The sequence below is a fragment of the Falco rusticolus genome, chromosome 4 (genome assembly GCF_015220075.1).
Source record: "Falco rusticolus isolate bFalRus1 chromosome 4, bFalRus1.pri, whole genome shotgun sequence".
Taxonomy (NCBI): domain Eukaryota; kingdom Metazoa; phylum Chordata; class Aves; order Falconiformes; family Falconidae; genus Falco; species Falco rusticolus.
This window is the reverse complement of record NC_051190.1, coordinates 37,709,298-37,734,159: the sequence shown is the minus strand read 5'-3', so window position 1 is coordinate 37,734,159 and position 24,862 is coordinate 37,709,298. Positions and strand designations below refer to the sequence as shown.

General features: G+C 54.1%; 2 protein-coding genes across 3 annotated transcripts; one reads left to right on the top strand and one right to left on the bottom strand.

Moving 5' to 3' along the window:
• Window positions 1-61: 61 nt before the first annotated feature.
• CCDC78 (coiled-coil domain containing 78) lies at window positions 62-24,862 on the bottom strand. Of its 2 annotated transcripts, none has more exons than XM_037385993.1 (16): window positions 23,984-24,862; window positions 14,038-14,269; window positions 13,632-13,760; window positions 13,332-13,418; window positions 12,887-13,066; window positions 9,579-9,746; window positions 9,447-9,503; window positions 8,679-8,767; window positions 8,014-8,092; window positions 7,423-7,548; window positions 6,157-6,368; window positions 5,374-5,545; window positions 4,638-4,681; window positions 2,931-2,997; window positions 1,416-1,516; window positions 62-684 (listed from the first exon to the last, which is right to left on the bottom strand). In XM_037385993.1, the coding sequence occupies exons 2-16, from the start codon at window positions 14,068-14,070 to the stop codon at window positions 558-560; spliced, it is 1,671 nt and encodes a 556-aa protein (XP_037241890.1). In that variant the 5' UTR covers window positions 14,071-14,269; window positions 23,984-24,862; the 3' UTR covers window positions 62-557. The 2 variants fall into 2 exon arrangements, with proteins under 2 accessions (XP_037241890.1, XP_037241891.1); XM_037385994.1 differs by lacking the exon at window positions 23,984-24,862 and adding an exon at window positions 16,150-16,701.
• On the top strand, window positions 18,821-23,990 carry IGFALS (insulin like growth factor binding protein acid labile subunit). The gene is made up of 2 exons (XM_037385980.1): window positions 18,821-21,043; window positions 21,603-23,990. Exons 1-2 carry the CDS (start codon window positions 21,028-21,030, stop codon window positions 23,414-23,416), a joined length of 1,830 nt encoding a protein of 609 aa, XP_037241877.1. The 5' UTR covers window positions 18,821-21,027; the 3' UTR covers window positions 23,417-23,990.

Here is a 24,862-nt window from a genome sequence, read left to right as displayed (position 1 = left end):
TCCTGCTGAAGGATCACCTTGGCCCTGCTTACCTTATATAACATTCCCTTTTCCACTTGGACAGAGGAAAGAAAAATTTTCCCACCATAAAAAAGCAGCTTACCCCTTCGTCTAACTTCTTAGGCCAAAGTCTAACTTGAATCAGTCCTGGCTTCTCTTAGAAGCTGAGAGAGGAGCAAAGGCAGGAACAGAGTTAGCCCTTGGACTCTGGGCTAGGCGTGATCCAGGCAAAACGTTACCACGAGAATGGGAACCTGTCCCTGCAGTCCCACAGTAAAAAGCTGCCTGAGAACCTGACCCCGTGTCCCAAGGCGTGATGTGCTCAGGGAACAGCAGAATTCCTGCAGCTGAGGATCAGAGGATAGACAAGATGCAGTTGTCTTGTCTCATTTTAGTACTGTGAATTTGAGACTGAGAACACCCACGTGGTTTCCCTTGCTGTGCCTCCCAGCTCTCAGCCAGGGAAGGATACTTGCCCTGCCCACAAAACAGAAAGCTGCTTTTCAAATCCTGCTCGCTCGTATGATCATGCTACTCCTCAGAGCCGCGGTGGAGAGCTACGGTTCATGGCTGACAGTCCTTCTGGCTCTGGGCAGTGAGTGAATATCATCTGTCCCAGCACCCGGCACACGTGGCACATCACTGCCAGCAAGGTTCCTCAGCCGGATGATCTCCTGCTTGTACCTGCAGTGGGGAAACGGCACCGTCACTGCCCATGTAGTCACGATCCCGAGCAATCCATTTAAATGCACGCTGTGCCTTGTGTTTGCTGTGTGCTAAGGACGGGCGGTGTCAGTTAATGCAGAGCAGCCAGCCCAGGCACCGAGCCATGCTGGGAAGTGAGCTCCAGCAGATATAAAACCACAGCCTCTTCCCAAGGAAGAGGTGTTTGTGGGCTCTGCCAGGTAACGATACCAGCAACAAGCCTGCAAGTCTGACCCAAGTTCACAGCCAAACTGGCTGGGGAGTTACGGCAGGCGCGGCTGGACCGTTGCTCTGACAGACGTGCCCTGCTTGTTCTCACCCTTCCTTGCCCAAGCACCTCTCCTATCTGCTTCTGGGCCTGAAGAACCAGGGAGAGAGGACCACAGATCAGGGGATGCTGGAAGGCTTTAGATTTTCAGCAACCTCTCTCTGAGTTTCCTCCAGAGGACGGGTGAGCACACAGGGAAGGAGGCGTGCGGCTGGGCAGGCCAGACACTACCCCCTGCCCTGCGGAGCAAGGGATGGTGGCAGCTGCCTGCACAGCTGGACGTGCTGTGGGACATGAGCCATGCTGGCAGCACTGTGGGAAGGCAGCAGCAAGGTTAGGTGCCGATAGCGTGGCGGGCATGGTGATGTCACGGGCAATTAGCCTGGGAGATAAACTTGGAGCACAAAGCAGAGAACACATGAAGGGGATCCTACCATCTCACCTTGCAAGATGCTTATCTATGTATTCCTGTAGCTCTGACACCTGCTCTTCTGCCATAATCGCCCGAGTCAGCAGCTGGCTTCTCTTCTGCTCCAAATCCTCCTGGAGGGGCAGAGAAACACGGAGAAAACAGGGAGGTCTGCGAGAGGGGAGTGAAGTTGCTCAGTGCCCCTCTGCCAGGCGAGACTGACCACTTCCCCATCACTCAGCTCCAGCGCCACTTGGCATTAGGCTGCAGAAGCAACCAAAACCTGATGTGCTCGGGGAGAGGAGCCTGGTGATGACAGCACAGCTTTCTGCAGGCATCGCTGCCCCAGGGCATCGGCCAGGCAGACCAGGCAGCCTTCCCTGACCACAGCACAGGTCTGGGGGCCAGGGCCACCCCAGGACAGGCAGTAACCCCTGCCTGCCAAGCCACGATTTACTCCCCCAGAAGCTTTGTAGACAACTGGTGGCACAGTTGCTTGATTTGGCACTCAGACACAGCTTTCACACCTTTCTGCTGGTAGTTTATTGCAAAGGGCAGTGACCTTTCCTCTTAGGTTAAAAAAACACATTTGTTTTTTGCACAGTGTTTCTAGATAGCAGACCACCAGCTTACCCAAGTTAACTGCACAGTCCCTGTGTTACCAGGAGGACCTGTGGTGCTTGACTGAGCTCACACCTGAGGTACACAGCAGAGCTCCCAGTGCAGTGCTCCAGCCTCTCAGCCACAGCATCTCCCTTCTTTTGGCCACAAAGATACACATAATTTAGGCGTTTAGTTTTACACAACCAGAGAGTGGTGGAGCACTTCCTTACATCGTTGTGGACAGAGGGAGGCACGGCATGGAAGCAGGCTGTAGTAGCATATCTATAGCTTTGTCTACCACAGAAAAAGCAGGCCTCTGCATGGTTTCCAAAGCCCTTTTACCCACGCACGGCAGTCAGTGTGGCAGGGATCCCAGCATCAACCCTTTTTCCCACTGCTGCCATCTCTGCCAGGCAGCCAACCCCACCTCAGCCAAGCCTGCTCCCAGCGAGCATCACCACGGTTTCACGGGTGCCATAGGGCAGTGTTGTGGATGGGGAGCACTGTCCTCCCTGCTCTGGGCCACTCCATACCCGAGTGCAGTGCAAATATCCTCGCACCCAGGGGGAACCAGACTGGGAAGCTGATTCAGATTCAGGCTAGACTTGAACCAGGTCAAATACAGGCCCAGTGTGTTACACGGATGCCTAAATGCTTGTGCTGGGACATGGGAGGGAGCAACACAGTAGGAATGAGCAGCCGTAAGCACTGCTCTCCTCCTTTTAGTTGTAGGGATAGTACAGCCTTGATATATCACCGACCAAGGACTTGCTAGTGTCACTTGGTGGGCTGAGGCCAAAGCCACAGCAAGGCTCCTGTGGAAAGCTTCCCTGCTCCAGCCTGGGGCAGCCTATCAGCCCCCAGGGCAGCAGCCAGCTGGGGCAGTACTTTGACATGTGGGTAAGGGATATGCTTTTATTCAGATGGGCTGTTCCAGACCTTTACCTGGGTGGTGTGAGTGAACTCCTGGAGCTGCTTCCTGACCTCTGCCCAGCCCTCCTCATCCAGCTGCCTAGGAGAGAAAAGCAGATTTTGGTCGTGGCCTGATGTTCAAATCCAGCCCTTCTTCAGGTCACACAGCTTTGTTCACAACTTGTGCCCATCCAACCATGAACCCCAGCACTCTGAACCTTTTCTCTCCCACTGCCCCAAACTGCAGGGCGTGCAGTGCTGTCCCTGTGCCCAGGCAAGGAGAGTCACAGCCCTTCTGCCAACCTGGGATTCCCCACTGTGATGGCTAGGTTTGTTCCAAGTTCACATCAACACTCATACATCAGAGGATTCCGTGCAGAAAGAGTCCTTAACCTGACACTGCAGGACTGAATTTGATGGAAACAGAGAACAATCAATGCTAAACGCTGGCGCTTTTCATGTTTTGGAGCACAAACCCGCCTGTTCTGGTCACCGAGTGTGATAGGTGAGCTGTCTGTGCAGCCCAGCCGTGGGAAAGTTCTTCCTATTCTGTCCCAGTCTGAATAAGCAAAATACAGGTCACATCTGATGCTCGAGGAATTTGGGTTGTATGAAGGGAGGAATGCATTGTGCTCAAGAGCAGCTCCGCTGTGACTGCCAGAGTTCCCTCTGGTGGCTGCAGCCTCCCAGGCAGGGCACAGGGGAAAATCGTGGCCGAGATTTCATGGGAGCAAAAGTGAAGGGAACAATGAACAGCAAAGGCACGCAGCTGATAAAGATGAGAAGCTGCAGGAATTACAGTTGAAGTGCTGTGGTAACACCAGGCCTCGTGTCTCTAGCTAGAGGAACAAGGTAACAGCATGGATAAACCCATCAGCACACAGAAAACATGTATTTGAAGTGTGCAGAGTCTCTTGGCAGCTAAACCCCCGCACATTAACAGCAAGATGCATCACTAAAATTAAGGTTCTGATCTTTCTGCCTTGCTCCTGTGGTGAGTCTGCCAAAATTACTGCATGTATTCAAGGACTACTACTACTTTTCAGTGTGGAAAACATGGCAGAGCCTGGTTAAGGCTCAAGCTTTTCTCTGAGACACTATTCCAGAGCCCAACGGCTCAGGCACTGAGCGACTCCTCAGTGCTGGCATCCAGTTAATTAAATACCTGACATGTTTTCTAGGCTGAAAAATCCCAGCTCAGATTTCTCCTGCACTTTGTTCCACCTCTCCAAAGCTGATAGAGTTTCAACAGAATAACAGAGGTGGGGGGAAGAGACCCATCAAAAATGAGCAAATCTAGGGCACATCAGGAAGCCAGGGAGGTATCAGTACAGGGTCAGCTCAGGGTTCCAGCCCAGTGTCTGTGTTGGGAGGGAGGAGAAACAAGACCATCCCAAACTCGTGGCGTTTCACTTGCCTTTCTCAGGTTGTGATCCACCAAAGCACTCGGGCGTATGCTCAACTTTGGCTTCTAAAGAGATCAGTCAGACTGAAAACATGATTAAATCAAACATGTGCTTAAGAGCTTTCCTGGATCCAGCCCAAATGACCAACTCATTTCACCGCAGGAAATGCTGCACTGAGACAACAGCTGGCTTTTCTTCTCAGACGAGCGAGTCCCTATCAGCTCACTTTCTCCCTATTTATTGCCATCTCCAAGTAGAGCAGAAAAGACTCCTCAATCCACACAGTAAGGAGAATCCAGAATTACAAATATCCTGAGAAACAAACAGCACTTACTGCTTGGAAGACAGCGGAAGGGCAGAGGTTTCTTTCAGTCTTTTCTGAAGGCAAATGAAGAACAGTATCCCCGTAAGCATTAAACCATTGCAATCTCACCACAGACCCTGTCCCTTTGAAGTGGCATGCCATATCCTAATGTTCTAACAGCCACCAGTGCCTTGGTAAGGAAGCGATGTGCACTGCAATCTTAATGTTTAGGTCTCCCATCCTCTGAATTTTTAAACAAATGCGTCTCGTGCAAATCAAGAGACACATCTCTGCCCAGACAGAACCAGTGGGAGGCCATGGAGCTGACTGGCGTGTTTCTGACTGTGGTCTCCTGCTCAAGTTAGCTATCCACACTGAGGCAAAGGCATTCAGGAACAGAAAGCCCCATCCTATCCTCCCTTACTCACTTCTTTTAGCAGTGAGTGCGTCCACCAGCCTGGCAGCTCTCCTATAACAACTGCTACTCCTCAGCCCTCCCAGAGCTCAGCGACCCCAACCTGTGGGGCTGCCCAGCCTCCTAGATCTAACTGTAATTCACCTCTACGTAGTAGGGTTGAAGCAATGAAAGGACTGCTTGGACATGACATCTCTTCCCAAAAATGAGAAATCGAGCAAGGACTACTGCCTGCAGCACAGCAAACCCCCAGGGAATGCCTAAGGAAGGGGCTTGAACCTGTCACTTGTGAGACTCCCACTACCAGCCCCCAGTTTCACCGCTGCGGAAAGCCAGCAGCCCAGCCACCACCTTCTGCAATTCATGTAGCTGCATCTCCAGTTTTGCTTTATCCTCCCGCAACCGGTTTAGCTCCCGGGTTGTGTTTGTCAGCAGCTCTGGGTCTGTGATGGAAAAGTGGAGCTCGGCAGGGCCACAATCCATAGCGCTGCTGCCCAAGGATTGGATCTGCTCTCGCTGGAGCCTGTAACATGCCAGAGGGGTTAGTCCATGGTTGGGTAACAACACTGAGTATTTCTGCTGCTGATGGAGGTACCACTCGCTTGGGACCTGCTGGCTTCTGGCCCACTGAGAGCCAGTCCACCTGCAAAGGATATGTGGGAGCCCAGCAGTATGCACAATATCCCTGGGAGTGTTTCTGAGGAGAGCTTGTCCTAGAGCTATTTGTGGCTTTTATGCCAAAAGAATTTCTGCTGCTTCCCACAGCCCAAGCTGCTGAGAGCTGTGGAGCGGAGCTGAGAGCCCTGCAGGGACGGGCTGGGAGGCAGGAGTTATTTGTGGTACCTCTGCATTTCCACACCATCCAACATGGAATCAATCTCTCATTCTAAATTTCACACAGGAGAAACATACATGCAAAGCAGCCCCAGGGTGTCCAGAGCACCCTGCAGTGCAGCTGGAGACACCTTGCTCCTGGCTTGTCAACAGCAGGGAGATAAAACATGCACTCCAGATCCTCTGCTCCAGCTGGGAGCCCCATTTGCCTCCCTCTCAGCCAGGGGTCTGGGTGCTATAGGGCACTTCCACTTGGTCCTTAGCAATAGGCTGAAGAGACAGAGCCTGGCTTAGCCCTACCCGTAGGCAATCAGCAGGTTCTCATGCTTCTTGACCAAGTTCTTCATGCGTTTCTTGTAGCCACGTGCTGCTTTAGCTAGCTGCTCTTCCCGAGACTTGTAGGAAGCCCTGATATCCTTCAGCATGCTGTCCACAAAGTGTTTCATGGGAGCAAGATCAGCTGGGGCCGTGCTAGGCCCCGTTATGTTGCTAGATTTGCTGTCCATGTAGTCCTTTAAACATAGAGAAAGAAATCAAGGTGATCAAATCGTTCCCTATGGCACGTAAGCCATTTCCCACAGAGAAGGTCCAGGCATCTTAATGCTAACAGCACAGAGAATTCCATTTTTGAAGAGCAGGAAAGACAAATTAACTTCTGTCTTGTTTCCATCAAGATGGAGAAGGCATCTGTACTGTATCAGTGACTCACCTAGGGAAACACGACTTGGCATCAGCAGTTACCTTTTCTAGTCCTGTATTCTTTACACTGTGCCCCCCTCTCTCTCCTAGCTAGGAAGTGGTTCAACATTGCATTGTTAGAAATTAAACTATTCTTAATAGTGAAAATTCCTTTGCTTAGTCTCCTGATCCATCATCACACCATCTTCTTTGGTATTAGCCTTCTTCCAGCACAGAAGCTCTTGCCAAAACCTGCTTACTGCTACCTAGCGTGGTAGAAAGGTTTCTTTCCAGCCTCACCACTCGCTATAAGCGGGTACCCACACCTGAAACACCTGCCTTGTGCTGAGTCCTTACCACGCTCTGTGAGCCCTCCTCTACACCCAAGGTGTGTGTTCTCAGAGCAAGTCCCAGGCACTGGCGTTACACTGCTCTGTAGTTGACCACAGAGCTGGCAGAACTCGCTGCGAGGATGGCAGCAGAGTCATCGTGGAGGCAGTGACAAAGCCGCAAGTGGCATCGCCTGGCCTGCTGGGGAAGCTGTCAGAGCAATAGAGATGAAAAGCCAACTGGAAGGCAGCCATAGTAAATAAGACGATCTTTCAATCCAAGTAATCTGACCAAGAAAAGTCCCAGCAGAAACTCAGAGACCATTTGGTGTGGCCGTACAGGAAATCTGGGTGAGGAGGGGGGCTGGCATCTCCTCCTCCGGGCCAAGCCGGGGGCACAGAGTCCCCTTCCATCTGCAAGCATGGCTCCCCAAGCCCCCCACCTGCTCTGCTCCAAACTCAGCAAGGAGGGGAAACAGCAGGAGCCTGCAAGAAGTGGGCAGCCAGTATGCAGAGACTTCCCCAGGCCAAGAGAGCCCCTGGGGCTGGGGGTACCCACCGCCACATCCTTGATGTACTGCGCGAGCCGGGAGCGATATTCCTCGTTCAACTCCTTCAGACGAAGCTGCAGCTGGGAGTTCTCTGCCTCCACCTCTTGGAGCTGGCTCTGGGAGGTGAGTAGCACCTAGGCACAGCAAACACTCACTGCTGCCCTCGTCCCCTGGGGGGACTTCATTGCCAGATATTCAGCTTCACTAGAGCTGGGAAGGTCCTGGGTTTTCACAGGAGCCTACTGGAAATGTTTATAGTCCCTATTCCCCTGCTACCTTTTGTCATCTGCAATCCCGACCCCCTTCCCTGTGATTTCACCAATGCTTTCTAAATATTGGTGAACAAAATTCCTCCCACTGCCTGTGGCAAGCAGCACCCTCCACCACCATGCATTGCCTCCCTAGAGAAGGAAACCACGCAGGGAGGAGCACCTTGGTATGACAAACTCCATGGAAAGGAAGACGCGTTGGAATACCTTGATACAAGACAGCCACCCCCTGCTAGCTCCAGGAGGAGCACATGGCACCCAGGAGGAGCAGATGAGCAGGGGTAGTGCCAGAGCCTGGGTGCTGGGGGCTGGAAGGAAGCCTGCTCTTACCGCTGACTGCTCCACCAGCTTGTGCTGGGTGTCCCCAATTGCTCCCTTTGCTTCCTGCAGCTCCTTCCCCATCGTGATCCTGGACACACAGGAAGAAGGCATATTTTAAACCCCCAAACTTCTCTGGAGGTCCAGTACAGCCAGCTTTGAGAAGAAAATCACTATGGGATGACAGAAACCTCTCAGCAGCAGCTGCTAGCCCCCAGATGTGTGCCAACCAGCAGCCATAGAGCTCTCGCAACCAAAGGTAAATGTCCTCTCCAGTCACAGGGTCTAGTTCTGCGCATCCCTGCTGTGGCAGCCTTTGCTGGGACACCAACCCCAGCCCAGCCTGTTGGTGGAAGAACCACTGTAGGGGTAAGGCCTAGGGCTGGATGCATCTCTGGGCTGTCACACATTTGCTCTGTGTGTCACAGAAGGTGGATTTTCAAAGGTGCATAGGCCAGCTGAGCACCTAAATATCATCAACTTTTAAGCAGACAGCTAACAGCCTTGAAAACATCCGGTTTTGCTCCCAGGCCTCACTTTTTCCAAGGCTGAATCATCATTTCCCACCCTGTACCCCACCAAAGGCAGGCTGCCTCCTCTCCCAAGGATCAAATTCACCTGCAACAAACTCCATAAATGCCCAGCCAAACCAGAAGGACGTGCCCTCAGACACTCACATTCTGTCTTCCAGTTTCTGTTGCTGCGAATCATAGGTTTTCTTCAGTATTTCAAGTTCCACTTTTATGTGATCCTGGTTTCCAAGCAACTGAGGGACAAATGAAGAGGAAGAGGAGACAGAGGACTGAGCTAAGAGAGGGATTTGTGAACAGGGAAGATGTGAGGAGAACCTCCAGCTGAGCACAAGTCCAGCTGAGCAGTGACACACTGGGAAAGGACAGGTTTAACTGGGAGTGACCAGTGCTCCATAGCACACCAGAAGCTGTGTCTGATCTGGAGACAGGGCACACGGAGGTGCACACGTGTCGCTCTCCCAAAGGAAATTCTTGCACCAAAAGTCAGATTCCCAGCAGGAGCTGGTGGTGGAGCCCAAGCTGGTTTCATATGGGCTGCAGAAGGGCAGGAGGCAGGGAACATCTCTGCTCTCAGTTTCGGGTGCTTTATCAGCCCCATCTTTCCCAAGTATGGGCAAGAAGAAAAGTAAGTGTCCTCTGCACTTGTTGGCTTTTAAATTCCTGCCTCTGTTCACCCAGGGGCACTGACCGAGGAAATCACAGCTACCCTCTCTCAGCTTTTCCTTGCACAAGCTCTGGAGATATTCTAGTCTCATTTTTCAACTGCACAGCTTAAAAATAATTTTTAAAAATAAATCAAGGAATCAGCTAATCCAAAAAATTCAAGTTATCACCAGGAGGTGCCAGCCACAGTGGGAATAAATTCCCCCTCTGCTTCCTCAAGGATCCAGCAGCAGATCCACACACACTCACGTTTCTCTCCAGCTTTTGCCGCTCACGTTCAGAGGCAACTACATCTTCTGGCTGGTTCTAGTAAGAGACAGAAGAAGATGCCTTTAGATCCCTAGTCTCCAAGGAGCTGGGACAGGGCAAAGAGGTCTTTACCTTCACTTTCTGAGCAGAGAGACGATGCACCATTGCTCTCACTCTTTCCAGCTCGGCAGAGGATTCATTGGCCATGGCAGGGGAGCCATTGCTGTTAGTGCGGGGAAGGTTGCTCCTGGCATTGGCCAGGTTGAGCAGCTCTAGGCTGAGCTCTTCATTCTTCATGACCTGCCAGGTCAAACAAGAAGGAAAGAGATTCTGAAATCCTGCCTCTCCAGCTCCGCACACTGCCTGTTCAGTGCATAGCCGCTGCTCTTGGTGTGTACACAAGGCAGGCGGCTCACATCCCCTTCTGAAATCAGGTTTTATTTTTAGTTCTCTCTCGTATGTCCAAAGATATCAGTGATTTTCTCATTCTCATGGAAATGCAGGGTATCATCGCCAGGCACCAGGATTATTCACATGCAGCCTTACTTCCTCTGCCCATCTCCCTCTCACATTCAGATACCAACCCCAGTGCCAGCCCAGCTCTGGGCACAGCTGTGCCACCACCTCTCGGTCCTGACCTCCAGCTTCCCTCCTCACTCTAACCCTGTGCCATCCACACAGTTTCCCAACACTTCAGGCATCTCTTTCCCCATACAATGGCTTTGAACAGTGCTGGACTCCATGATGTAAGAGAAGGGCCAAATCTCCATCCATCTCAACTGACGCCACCCAGCTAATTCCAGTTTTGTTTGAATGCATCCCTCCAGCAGCAGCCAGCCCACAGCACCGTGTAGGCAGTGAGATTCAAAGCGATGCTGGTGTGAAGTGACACATTTCCAAAAGATAAAGAGGATCTGAATGAGAAAGGCTCTGTTACAGGTGATCTGGAAGGAACACTGGGGGAATTCATGTCTCACGGGAGGGTTTCTATGTAGATAACAAAGCTTTGATGGGGTTTATGACTGGGGACAAGCTTGAGTAATTGTTACCATGGCAGTGAATCGGGAGGATGGGAGGCAGAGGTCATCTGAGTCATCCGTGGAGAGAATAGTTTATCAAAAGATAGCACAGGGTGGGCTGAGAGAGAGGAGAGGAGAAAAGAGGCTGACAAAGAGGTGAGATATACAGCTGTGAAAACTGACAGCTACGCAGAGACAGGCTGCTTGTTCTCCAACCGAAAACGATCCATCTGCAGCTGTCAGCCCTGACAATTTGATCAGAGGGGGTCACACAAACGCAGAAGTACCAGCTTAGTGAAAGAAAGAGGCAGTCTCAGGTTTGCGATGGGCTTTGCTGCCTCCCCTGTGCTCCCAAGCCTGGCCTGGCTCCAGGGAAAACCCCAGTGTGGAACCGGTTCGAAGCCATTTGGGTTCCCTCCGACAGCCTCACTTTGTACCGCCACAGACGGCATAAGCCTGCCAAACAAAAGAGGAGGAGGAAACAGGGAGTCGAGAAAAGGTCAGAGTCATGAAAAGGAAGAATTTACAGCGAGTTAGAAAACAGGCACAAAGTGCCTGACTGGCATCTTCTGGAAGGCACTTCCCCAGGGACAGGCAAGGCCAGCTCTGCTGCGCTCCTTCGCCTGGGACAGACACAGGGCGATGTGTGAATCGAGCCGTACAATGGGGGCTGCGACAATTCAGAGGCTCTAACTGTTCCCGTACAAGGGACCATGAATGAGCTCGCTGAGCTGCTTCTGCGCCAAGCAGCCATGACAACATATTGGCAAGGTCACAAGTAGCACTTGTAATTGGGAATGTGTAAAAGGTTCATTGTCTCCCCAGAAGAGTGCCGGGGAAGGGGAGGGGGCAGAACCGCAGGCTGCTTTTCCCATTTCCTTTGGGAAAGTCCACACTGGGAAAATAATGAGCAAGAGGCCCATGCTGCGACAAGTCCCAGCCTGCCAAGTTGGAGCCTCTTTCACTTCAGGCAGGGATATTTGGTAGTAGGAGCCAAGAAACTGGGGTAAACCCCTCAGCCTACCAATTACAACCAAGGAGTTCACCTTTGGCTTCTGGACCCTGCTCCAGCACTTCTTCAGGATGCTTTCTGGGCACATAACTGTGCTTTCACTCTCTGAAACATCCCAAGATTCATGTGAAAACAGTGTGTTATTACTGCTAACCTGCTAAACCCATCATTTAGAGATGTCAGCCACCTGAAAATCCGATTTTTGACAAACATATTGCACCCCCTTGGGGACAAGAAGCAACCAAGGCTGCTGAATGCTGAGCTATTCCTCCATGACCCTGGCAGTACCGTGTCTCAGCAGCATGCTGCCTTGCTGGCAGTCAGTGCGTGCACTCTGCCTTGTGGTGCAGCAGGACAACAGGGCAGGTTCACACCCCTGGAAGCAGCTGAGCTTGCCTCCTCCCAAGAAATTTCCATTTCTCAGCTTACAGGAGACAAACAATAGCTTCACAAGAGTCACTAACTCACTTATTTGCAATGGGATGACCACGATCTTGTATTCTCCTCTACCAGAGCCCTGCAGATCAATGCTCACCATAAAGACAGATGGGACATTTCCAAAACCAGCATTCTTGGTCCCAGCTCCACATCTTCCCATCGCAACTCTACAGGGCCAGCATGGTAAACCAGGTCATTTGGCTGAACCAGCTAAACTATCTGCCGGGGGAGGGAGGCAGGAGGGTGTCAGTCATTCAACCCAATTCAAAAAGAAGGGGACGCAAGCAGGGGGAGAGGGAGGGAAGAGAGGAAGGTCTATTGAATAGCTATTCTGGCCAAAGAAATACACAAATCTGGGTCCAAAAGACTTTAGTTAATAATTGCTAAGCTAACAGTTGCCAGGAAATTGACTATATTTTAAGGTACAATCAGAAACTTGCTTACATTCAGTGTTTTCATAAACTTGCCAACCTCAAAAACTTCCAGGCCTGTTCCCGCCACCATAGGAAATGAGAGTGACTACAATCAGTTCACGTGTAGCCTGCGCAAGCCATGCAGAAAAAAGGGAAACAATGCGTGCTGGCAGTCAAGAGGGACCTGCAATGTGCACTCAGCCCAGCCCTGCAGTGACCTCCTCGTTACTGCTAGTGGGAGGACCTGGGATGGTGTGAAAAGAGGACTTTGACAGTGGGGTGCCCAGAAGAGCACATGGGTCAGTGTGGGCTCAGCACTGTCCCTGCTGAGCAGAGCAGGTTCTGCAAGCCCTGCTAAGAAGGTGACCAAGTTACATGAAATTCCAGGGCCCTGCAAACAAAACCATGCCCAAGCTGCACTGTCTCACAGCTGACAAACCTTACTGGACCTGAGCTGCGAAGTGGATACACAACCCAAAGACATCCAAGCTGTCTGCAGATGAGGTAATTGTGAGATGGAGTAGAGAACACCGGAACAAACACTGCAGCCTTTCTCACCTCCTGGTCCAGCTCTTTGCCAAGAGCCAGGTAATTGCTTTTCAAAATGATGTACTCATCTGTCAGCTCCTTCCAACTGGTCTCCAGAACATACAGGCGTTCCTGTAAGGCATTTCGCTCCCCAGTGACTTTCTTACTGCAGAGCTCCAGCTCCAGCACACGATTCTCCAGGGACAGGATCTATAGAGGGGAGGCAGCAGAATTAGGCTGTAGCAAGAGACCAGCAGCAATCACAGGGCATTTATTTGGCCAGGCAGGTTCTGGCATGCTGTGATTTAAAGAGAGGTGAGTTTCATGGTATCTAGGGCATTGCTGGGGGAGTCCATTGCTCTAGCTAAAGCCAGAAGAATGTGCCAAGCAAAGTGAAGATGGATGCATAACAAACTGTGATTGCGGATAAAGGTATTGGCAGAGCTGACACCAGCTACTTCAAACTTTTGGATACCATATTTTTCAGTTCAAAGTTCTCTGTCTCATACTGCTCCTTCATTTTGTTTGTCTCGATCTGGAGATCAATGAGGTCTTTGGAAATCTAGGAGAGAGAAAGAACACTATAAAGGCCATGGACTGATTCTGAGGCCAACATACTCTTTCAACAGGTCGCACCAGGGAATTTGAGCACACACACACACACGCACCCCGCCCCCAAAAGAGGCATTTCCCACTGGATTTTTCACTGCAGATCTACCAGCCTCATACAGCTTCACAGCTCAGTTCTCTCCAGCTCCCAAAGTATTTGTTTTACCTTCAGTTTTTCCTCTTCACTGAAGACCATCCTGGCTGACAAATCTGTTTCAGAGCCAGCCAGTTTTTCCATCTCCTTCTGCAGGTCTTCGAGCTGGTACAGCCCCCCATTCCTGTGCTGCAGCTGCGCCTAGTGACACACAACAGCTCTGACAGCTGTTGCCAGCCTGCAGAGCCCTCCTCTCCCCCATGATACTCTCCCACCACAGTGCTGGTGGAAGAACACAGCATATCCAGCTTTTCAGAGCTTGAACAGATTGTAGATGGGATTTTCAGCTGCCATTTTCCTCCTGCAATTAGGATTTCATTTGCAGGGTGCTCATTCCATGACCCAGGAAGGGGCTGCAGACCTTCATATTTATATTTCCATTAGCAAGATACTGCACATGCTCTGTCAGCATACTCACGTTCTCATTCTCTGCAACACTTCCAAAATCCATGTGCTCAGAGGCCAGGATCTTCGCACAGTATCAGGCAGGTAGCAACTGAAGAGCAAAGGAAGGATCTAAGGATCTCTGTGGCAGCAACTTTTCCCTTGAGGTCCAGCACAAGTGATGTTGCTATCAACTTTGGTTACCAGAGGGTGTGGCATCCACCTTAACTTTAAGGTGGAGCAAATTACTACAGCCACTCCAGCAGCTGTGAGAGGAAAAGAAATTACACTTATCAGGAGGTTTTCATATTCCTAAGACCACACACAGCAGATACTGAAACAAGAAGCTTAGCCGACACCCCCAGTGAAGCAATATCGCCAGCTAGGAGATTGCATTCCATTTACATTATGGACCATCCCCAAAACCCAGCTGTAGGGATGGCCTCAATCTCCATTGCAAGGCTCTTTAGAGAATTTAAGATCTGATTGGCCCATTAATTACTCCATTAATCCAACATTCTGCTCCAAGACTATCCAGTAGCATCTAATATCAACTTGCTTCCAAGCAATTCTACAGCTGGTGACAGGAAAGACTTTCCCCAATTTATCACTTTGCATTAGAGATGGCATGTGGAAAAATGCAAGTTTCAAAGCAAAGCATGCACTGAAACAAACTCTGGTTACCTCAGTCTGTGCTAAATCTGAATTGTGCAGGTCTACACACTGCGGCTGACTCCAAACTGTGACCATCCAGGTCTGAACAGAACAACTCCCAAGTGTGTGCAAAGCCAAAAGTACTTGAACAGAGTCTCCACCTAAGAGTGAGGGTAACAGAGAGCCTAAGGCATGGTGGATAATGCTGGAAAACCCCGGTGATCAGCATACCTGGGGTAAAATGAATGCCAGTTCTTAATCTCCTTATTTTGGGCTTATTATGACTGCTATTTCTGTGAAGTGGGCGAGTGTAGGTAAGTATCTGCCTCTTACAGAAGAAAAGCTTTGACAATATAACGTTCAAAAAAGACCATAGCTCTGAAAAACTCTTTAGTATCTGTCAAAGAGGATGAAAGAGGGAGAGGGGATATGCTGCATCCTGGTAGAAGCTCCATGTGCAGCAGTTTACCAGCTCCTCACCATTGGCACCTGGTCCAGGCTGTAGCCCCTCAACACAAATTGCATGAATGGACATGGAAGCGAGACCCAGGGGCTGAGCTCTTTTGAGGTTGGGGGAAGGAGATGCTAATGAAACACGCAATTATGTCTTATTTTTCTGCAAAAGAACTTAACAGACCTGAAGTAATTTTATTAAGGTAATGAAAATGCTGATGAGAATTCACAGTCTCTTCACACCCACTGCCGAGCAGAAAGCCAAATTCACACACCACCCACAGCGCTGGGAGGGGCTCAGAAGTCTCTGGAGGGTGCTCCAGCACATGGAGGAGCTGAGCCGCAGCTCTGCTCCCCCAGGCATACGGCATCTCCTGCTGGCTCTCAGCCCTGCATGGGCTCCCCAAGGACAAGCACTGCCAGCCCGTGGCAGCCCAAGGACACTGGCAGGCTGGCTCACAGCGTTGTCCCAGACAGCTCTGGCAGTGGCGTGCCCAGACCCCGAGACACCTGATTCAGGAGGGCAAACAGCACACCCCATCCTGCCAGCAAAGCTGGGTGCTCCCTGAGCCACAGGGGTGCCCGTTCCACCTAGCAGACAGCAATATAAAACTAATTAACATACACAGTATTATTTATGCTCCTGCAGTACCTGGAAGACCCAGACAAAACCACTTTTGTGGCAGGTGCCATACCAGCCCCAGAAATGACACTGACCACTTTTCCCATGGTTTGGAAATACGAAGCAAATTTTGTCCGGACCAATACCACAGACAGCAATAACGGGCAGAGGAATTAAGTTTTCAGGTATCATTGCAACAGAGGAAGAGGAAGGAGGTTTTAGGGCATCATTGCAGCCCAAAATCTCCATGGCCACTCCAGAGCAAAACCAAAGAGTGCATGGTTTGTTAACCTCAGTATGAGCTGAAATGCCAACTCTTTAACAGAGTTCTTTTTCACTCTCCTTAGCAAGGATGCTTTTAACACAGCTGACGTGGTGGCTGGATCGCCAGCGAGCTCTGAGGCATGAAATTCTCACCTGGGAAGATATGAAAACACTCCCCAAATCCACGGCAGCTCAAGAAGAAACCGGTTGAAGAGCCCAAGAACTCAGCCCACCAGACCGATGCCTGCTGGTCGCTCTCCCCTCCTCTCCGGCAGCAGCCAGACTCGAGCCCTCGGTAGGGGCAGGGGCACTGGCCCCCAGCCCCAAGCGGAGGCATCGCTGCTGCCCTCACACCTCCCCAGCCGCTCCCGCCGGGCCCGGCACCGGGCTATCGCAGGGGCGGGCTCCACCTGGCTTCCAGCGCCAGCAAAGCCAACGCGCACCCATCCCCGCGTGCGGCCCGGGCCACCGGCGGGGCCACCCTGCGGCGGGGCTGCTCGGGGCGGTGGGGCAGGCCTCGCTGGGTCCACACGCCCGGCTGGGCCCACCTACCCCGGAGCCTGCCCTGCGGGGCCGCAGCGGCCGCTGCCAGAGCCGGAGCCCCGTGGCGAGAGGCCGCTGGGGCGAGGCCGGTCAAAGCGGGGGCAGTGGGGCCTGCCCGGCCGGTGCGGCGGGCCGGGCCTAACCGGGTACGGCCGCGTCGCGTTCCCGTGGCAACGGGTGCGGGAGCTTCCGGGGGCGGGCGCCGTGGCGGCGACGCCCCCTGGCGGCGGGAGGCCGCTGGGGCAGGTGGCCCTGCGCACCGACGGGCTGCAAGGGGGGCTGCAGGCGGAGCGCCCCCAGTCCCGCTCGGTAGGAGGGGCTCTGGCAGCCCCCCGGCGCGGCCGTGGTCCCCTCCGGAGCCGCTCTGACGGGCCGGGGCTGCCCCGGGGGCTGCCCCCGCTGCCTGTCACAGCCGGGGGGCCGGGGCCACCCACGGGGCACCTCGGGGCTCCACGGCGGGGGGCCCCGGCTGCCCCCTTTGGGCTTTTTGCTGCCCCTCTCTCCCTGCCGCGTCCTCCCAGGTTCCCCGGGCAGGGCCCCCCCAGCCCCCGGCAGGTCCCCGGGGCAGCAAAGGGTCCCCGCGGGGTGGCTCTGGGCACCCTCCACCCTGCGATGTGGGGGGGCCAAGGGCAGGGATGCTGCAGGCTGGGCCCCGTGCCTGGGGGCAGAAACCCTCCTGGGGAGGCCAAAGGGGGGCAGCCCCATGGCAAGGTGGGGATCCCCACTGACTTGTGCTGGGACCCTAGAGCTGGATGTGTGCTCCAGAGATGTCTTATTAGACTCAAGGGACAGAATCATCTCCCTTGACCTGCTGAACATGCTGCTTGTGACACAGCCCAGGAGATGATGGGTTTGCTGGCTGCAAGTGCTCCTTGCCAGCTCATATCCCATTTGTCACCCTCCTCAGCATCTCCAGGTACTTCCCCACAGGGCTGAGAAAGCAGCTGCTATGGGGCTGGGACGGGGGGAACCCATCAGTTGGAAGCCCATGTTCAGGTCTGGGGAGCTTACATGGGATGTGGAAAATTCCCGTGCCCCCTTCCTACCCACCCTGGCACAGCAGCACTGTCATCAAAAGCAGTTAAGCAAGGTGGCTGCCTCCCACCCCTCTGTTCACCCCTGAAATCCAGCTTCCTTCTGCATCGTGGCCACCGCTGGGACAGGGTCTCCTGCTGTTCCCTGTCCCCATGTGCCTCCAACCCCCTGCTCCCAAGGACTCCATTTTCCCCCCAGAACTCAGGGTTTGGGAAGTCCGTGTCTCCAGTGATGGCCCTGGGCACCCTGAGTCATGGCATAGGGACATCCTTGCCTCCCCTGGTCCAACCAGCCCAACCAGGCTGGTGCTGGTGACGCTGTTTCACATGGCCACATGGGCCACTGGTGTGGTAATTAGCATCCCCAAGAGCCACTAGGTGGTAATTAGCATCCCCAAGAGCCACTGGCACATCTACTGACTTTCCCAGCTCTCTGCACGAGCTGAGCCTGCTGCAGCTGCGGCAGGGCACGAGCCAACACTTGGAAATGCCAATGGGGACCTTTGCCACTACTAGCAGGTCCCCATCTCCAGCAACATGGGACTTTTTGAGTGAAAAATGATGCAGTGCAATAGGTGGGGTCCAGGGTGACCAGTAACAAATCCCATCTCTGCCAGGAGGGCCCCTCCAGGAGGGAGCTTGGTCCCTGCAGGTATCCCCAAGAGAGTGGCACAAGCTCTGGGATGCTGGTGTCACCCATCCTGGCTCTCTTGGGCAGCAGCATCAGGGATTGCATGTTTTGGGTTTGGGATGAGGAGCAGAAGCACTGGTTGCCTTGGCCAACTCCAGATGGGGACAATATTTGGCAAGATTTGCTAAAAATACTTCCTGACTCAGCTGTGACACCACCACCCATGTCACATCCCTGGTCCCCCCCAGGGCTCAAGCCAGCTCAGTGATGTCCCTGCTGGTACTCAGAGCTGGCCCTGGGCCACTTGTCCTGGGTAGGTGGGGATGGACCAGGGGGCTCCCGGGGTCCCACATGCCTCCCCAGCTTGGCCACCAGCACCAGTCTCTCCCCAGTTCAGCCAGCCTGAGTGGCTGGGGACAGAACAGGGAGCCAGGAACAGCTAGTGGCATTTACCCACACAAAGGGATGGGGAGGAGGGACCTGCAGGCACAGGAGGGCTGCTGGGGAAGGTAATGATTCCTTAGAGTTTAAATAGGTTTAAAAGCTATATTTTCTTCTTTTTTTTTTTTTTTTTTTTTTTTTAATGATTTTGCTGCTTTTCCTAATACTATTACAGCCTTCTCCATGGCAACCAGGTGGGGCGACTCAGACTTTGGTCCCGGCTGGGAAGATTAGTTGCCAGAGCTGAAATGATGGGGGGAACAGCTGGCGAGGTCCGTGCTGGCTGGGGCCACAGTGGGGTGAGGACGTCTGTGGTGGGGACCCAAAAGAGGTCCCCATGGTGGCCACGGTGCCATGGTACACCAGGCAGGCACAAGGTCCTGGTGCCAAGGACAGGCTGGAGGGACCAACAGTGCCATGGGGTTCAAGCATCCCCTGCCACAGGCAGTGGCACACATCTGGAGGAGTTGTCCACAAGGAAGCTGAAAAGTGGAGGTGGGTCCAGCTCCTCTCTGTGCCACAGCCCCACTGGGAAGGGATTTGCTTATTTATCCTCTTTTATTTTCCCTTCGCAGCTTGTTTGGTATTTTCCCTGAAAGGGGGCTGTTGCAGGCGGGGATAAACCCATTCCCAGCCACAGGTAGGGCTTGTTAAAACTTCCTGAAGAGGTTTTGTGGGTTTTGGCTGGCTGGCCCATGCTGGTTCAGCTCTTTTTAGCTTCCAGATTGATTATACCTTGTGTCAATATGTGCTTAGTGCCTATTAGTGGGTGCATGTATATCCATCTCTCATTTCTCCCTTCTGATCTATAATTTCCAAGAAGAGAGGATTAAAATAGAGGGGGAGGAGTGAACTGCTCAGGGCCAAAAAGAAAGGGAGAAAACAGTGCTTGTTGGAAAATTGGATTGTAAGGCTGGAGGCTGGCCATCTCTCCCCAACACCTCTTCCCATGGGTACAGTCCTGCTTTGGCTGGTGAGAGGGTTGCTTAAAGCTGCCTGAATTAAGTGGCGAAGAGCTGAGATGTGCCCTGTGGAGTTGGGGGAGATGCCAGGCTCCCATGGGGGTGGGCAAGGTGGAAGCACTGTGGGGATGCCCGTGGCCTGGGACTGGTGTCCATCCCTGCTGCAACTCCACCTCCATGGATCAGCGTGGGGGGAACCAGGGCAGGGAAGAGCGGCACTGGTGGGAGACACCCATTCCTGGAGGTATGGATGTGGATGCAGCCAGCCTCGTCCCAGTGCATCTTCAAGGAGGAATGGGGCTACCAAGACTTCGGGAAGGTTAGCCATGGCTTTTCCACGTGGCAGCTGCTGGCCCATAGGGCTTCTCTTACTAGGGCAGAAGTGGCTTTTTATTTATTTATTTTTGTCTTTCCTGGAAACTGGTGAAAGAATCTCCAGAAGCTGTGTTGGATGCTGGTGGGGAAATGACCTGGGACACAGAACGAGGTCACCAGTGTCCCCAGGGTGGTTTTGACGAACTGCCAGGTGGAGCGTGTGCTCCACCAGCCCCAGAGCATCATCCACCATCATCCCACCCTATGCAGGAGGATGAGAGGAGGAGCTGAGATCCGGGGGACCCTCACAGCCGTCACCTCACCAATAGTACATAAACTTTGCTCTCTGCCTCCCCTTTGGCTCAAAAGCACCGAGCTGAGCTGCGTGTAGTGCTCCCAGCACTGTCTCCACCCACGAGGCAAGATATGCCCACAGGAGGGGTCTTCCGGTTCACGCCAAGGCTTCTCGTGCCACATGGAGAAGAGCTTTTTCCCATTTTCCTACTCATTTCCCACTTGCATCACCGTAAAGCCTTGTGTGTTTCAGCCTGTCTCCCGGTAAGGGTAATCGCCACACCTCTAACCCCCTATGCAATATAGACGCTGCAAGCGCCAGTGTGTGTTTTTTGGGTCCCGATGCAGCGTGAGGACCTGCTACCAGGGCTCGCCCCAGGGCATCCCCGTCAGACACCGGGGGAAGGGTCAGTCCTGCTGCTCAGGACCCTCCAGGAGCCCAGGGCATGGTTGTGGGGCATCCTGTGAGGCTGCTTCATCCATCCCTCTGCACTCACTGCCCACACAACCCCCATCCCCTGGCAGGACCACCCTTCCCCAGGACCCCCAGCCCCACCACAGCCTGTCCTCCTGGGCATCCCCCCGAGCTGCCATAAAGGCAGCTGGAGGCCAGGGAGGGAAGCAACGAGCCCATCCTGGGGTGCCCACCCTGGCCGCGCTGTCCCAGGGGCTCAGCCCACGTCCCGCCCCAGCAGCAGTGGGGTTAAGCCTGGCCGGGCGGGCGGCTGGACGGGCGTCAAGGTGGTTGCTCCATCCATCCCTGCGCAGAGGGGCCGGAGAGCGGTGAGGGAGCGCTGCCCTGCCTGCCACCATGAGCGCAGGCAAAGGTAAGGCAGGGGCTCGGTGTGGGGACACACGCTAAAACTCTGCTGGGGATTCACACTCGAGTCACCCTTAGTTTTTCTCCCTGATTCCTTGCTAATAAGATATTTGGGGAGCCCCCAGGCTGCCTGGGGTGCTTGCAGAGCCCAGACCTGGACGGGGGCTGCAGGGACGACCACCAACGACTCGGTTCTGAGGAAGAGCAAGTTACCTGGGGGGGGGGGGGGGCGGCAGCTGGGGGGGGAGGAGGGGAAGGGCCTGGGGGCCTTTCCCCGTGAAAGGGAGAAGCTGCTGCTGCCATATAAAGAGAGGAGTTTTGGGGGTCCATGCACCTGAGGGGTCTGAGCTGTGTGTGGCAGCAGCGGGGGACAGCACTGCACCCTCCCAAGGGCAGATCCAGCCCCCAAAACCTCCTGCAGCTGCCCAGTGTGTGCAGTGGGCTGGGACTGACCCCCCCACTCCCCCCCCCGCAGCACAGGCACCCAGCAGGGGGTGTCCCAGGGGGGTTCCCTAGAGCAGTCATGTCCCACACTGAAAGCATCCCCCTTCCTCTGCACCCCACAGCCGGTATCACCCTCCTGCTCCCCTTGGCCCTGCTGCTGGCCACTGCTTCCCAGCCCCCCGAGGGGGACACCCCAAAGGACCAGGGGGACACGGACCCCCCGCGCTGCCCCAGCCCTTGTGCCTGCAGCTTGGACGACTACAGTGAGGAGCTTAATGTCTTCTGCAGCACCCGCAACCTGACGCACCTGCCCGAGGACGTGCCCCACAACGCCAAAGCCCTTTGGCTGGATGGCAATAATTTCACCCTGCTGCCGGCCGCTGCTTTTAGGAACCTCTCAGCCCTGGACTTTCTGGACCTGCAGAGCAGCCAGCTGGCCGCCGTGGAGCAGCACGCTTTCCACGGGCTGCGGAGCCTCTACCACCTCCACCTCGAACGCAACCGCCTCAAGCACTTGGCTCCCCACACCTTCCTGCACACCCAGAACCTTGTCTCCCTCAGCCTCAACAACAACTACTTCAGTAAGGTGGAGGAAGGGCTGTTTGCTGGGCTGTCCAACCTCTGGTATCTGAACCTGGGCTGGAACTCGCTTGTGGTCCTGCCTGACAAAGTCTTCCATGATTTGCCCAACTTGAGGGAGCTGATCCTGGCTGGGAACAAGCTCCCCTATCTCCAGCACCAGCTCTTCTGCAGCCTTACTGAGCTGAAAGAGCTGGACCTGAGTGGGAACGCGCTCAAGGGCATCAAGATCAATACCTTTGTCAAGCTGCAGAAGCTGCAGAAGCTGTACCTGAACCACAACCAGATCAATGCCATCGCTCCCCGTGCCTTCATGGGCATGAAGTCTCTCCGGTGGCTGGATCTCTCCCACAACCGTCTCGTCTTGCTATTTGAGGACACGTTTCTGGGCCTCCTAAGCCTGCACGTCCTACGCTTGTCTACCAACTCCATCACCAGCCTGAGGCCCAGGACTTTCAAAGACCTCCAGTTCCTGGAGGAGCTGCAGCTAGGGCACAACAGGATCCGGAGTGTGATGGAAAGGACCTTTGATGGGCTGGGCCAGCTGGAGGTCCTCAGCCTCAACAACAACCAGCTACAAGACATCAGGGTTGGGGCATTCCTGGGGCTGTACAATGTGGCAGTGATGCACTTGTCCGTGAACTGCATCAAGGTCCTGCCCGACCACGTCTTCAAGGGGGTCACCAAGCTGCACAGCCTCCACCTGGAGCACAGCTGCCTTGGCAAGATCCGGGCAAATACCTTCTCCAGCCTCTCCAGCCTGCGGCGGCTCTTCTTGCAGCACAATGCCATCTCGGTCATCGAAGACCAAAGCTTCAGTGAACTGCATGAGCTTCTGGAGCTCGACCTGAAGCACAACAGGCTGAGCCACCTCTCACCCCAGCTCTTTGTGGGTCTGAGCAACCTGGAGTACCTCTTCCTCTCCTCCAACCAGCTCCTGGATATCTCCCAGAACACCTTCAGCCCGCTTCAGAGACTCTTCTGGCTCGACCTCTCCCATAACCAGCTGGAGACACTGGACAACACTGTCATCTCCCCCCTGGCCAACCTGCGATACCTCAGCCTGAGGAATAACTCACTGGAGACCTTCTCGGTGGACTTTCTGTGTGCCTCCTTTGCCCTGGAGCAGCTGTGGCTGGGGGGCAACAATTGGCATTGCAACTGCTCCCTGAAGGGCTTGCGGGACTTCTCCCTGCAGCACCCTGTGGTGGTCCCCCGCTTCGTGCAGTCTGTGGCCGAGGGGGACGATGCCCACGTCCCCATCTACACCTACAACAACCTCACCTGCCTCCATCCCCCAGCTGTGGCGGGCCTGGACCTCCGCGACACCACGGAGGACAGCTTTGCTCACTGCTGAGGTGCGCTGGCCCCCACCAGGGCACACGCCGCTCCCCGGCCACGGACCCTCGCCTGCCACCTCCCTGGCCTGTCCCAGGCCCCCTGGGGCAGCAGCAGGAGCTCTGGCTCTGTGGCCACCCTAGATCAGCCCAGTTTTGCCACCACCTCCAGATGCCTATCTTGGTGCTGCCGCAGCAAGGAGAACCGTGCCTGGGTGATGTTGGATGGGCACCGGCTCCCCAGGCTTCAAACTGAGTTATTTCAGTCCTAGAGTATTTAAATAGCAGCCCCTGGGTCGGCGCAGTTGCTCCCAGCTCCCATTGGGAGCATGAGTACCTCTGAGCCTCTGGGATGGGGGAAAGCTGCACCACCAGCCTGGAGCCCTCCCCACGGTGAGGGGCATCCTTGCTGGGGCCAGGACTCCTCAGTGGGACAAAGCAAAGTGTCCTCCTGCCACTGAGCAGCTGAAAAATCCTAAAAGCCCCCCTGAGCTCACCAATATGTTTAGGGAAGGGGGCAGATGACTTGCTTTAATCTTGCACTAGCAGGTGTAGGCAGGGTGCAGAAAGCCACACACGTCACTTACCTGATAAATCGTAGCAGACAAATAAACCTTTGGAGCTATTGCAACCCATCTTGTAAGTATGTTTTTTCCAAAGCATGTGCCGCACCCAGCCGGGGTTTCTTATCTGAGCCCCTCGGGGCTTGCAGACATAGGGTGAGAAGCGCAGGCTCCCCAGGGTGCTGGAGAAGTTTACAGTAAGTTTTCTGCAAGCCCCAGGTGGGTGGCATGTGCCCAGGGAGGGAGCGAGCGGTGCCCAGCCATCCTGCAGAAGCAACAGCCCAGTCAGGCTCCGCTGTCGCTGCCCAGCTCTCCAAATCCCAGATAAGTGACCAAAGGTCAGATAAAATTTTCCAGGCAAGTTGCATGTGGGAAACCTGGTCAGGTGCGAGTCCTTGCTGTGGACACAACAGGAGCAGAGACGGATGCTCCTCCTGCTCTCCTCCAAGTAATGGCTGCCAGCTATAATCCAGTTTGTTTAGTGGAAATCTGCAATTTCCCCCTACCTCATCTCCCCAAAACAGCACTGGTAGGGCAAGTCCAAGCGTGGAGAGGGCACACAGGCAGGAGGGGCTCAGAGTCCAGGAGGCTGGGAGATAAGATGCAAGGACACCACCTTCATTTGCTTCCCCAGCTTAACTCAAGCCTGCAAGAGCAGGGCAGGTCCCATGGGAGCAGCAGCTCTGGGGTCAGGGAAAGAGGTCCAGGGGAACAGGACACTGAGCAATGATGCAGGAACCATCCAGGGACGCAGAGAGGCCCCACGTGTGGCAGGGATGTGGAGAACAGCCACAGCAGAGCATCCTGCAAAGGACTGCCAGGGCCAGCTTTCAGCAAGACAAGGGACAGGCTGGATCTTGAAGCTGGTATGGAAGGAGGAAAGACTTAGCCGCACCCCAGCAA

Coding starts and splice junctions, on each gene's coding strand:
- CCDC78 (XM_037385993.1), bottom strand. CDS start 14,070: ATGGATTTTGGAAGTGTTGCAGAGAATGAGAAC. Junction 13,067..13,331: donor ACTTTGAACTGAAAAATATG/GTATCCAAAAGT, acceptor TCCCCTCTATAG/ATCCTGTCCCTGGAGAATCG. Junction 4,682..5,373: donor AGCTACATGAATTGCAGAAG/GTGGTGGCTGGG, acceptor ATTTGCCTTCAG/AAAAGACTGAAAGAAACCTC.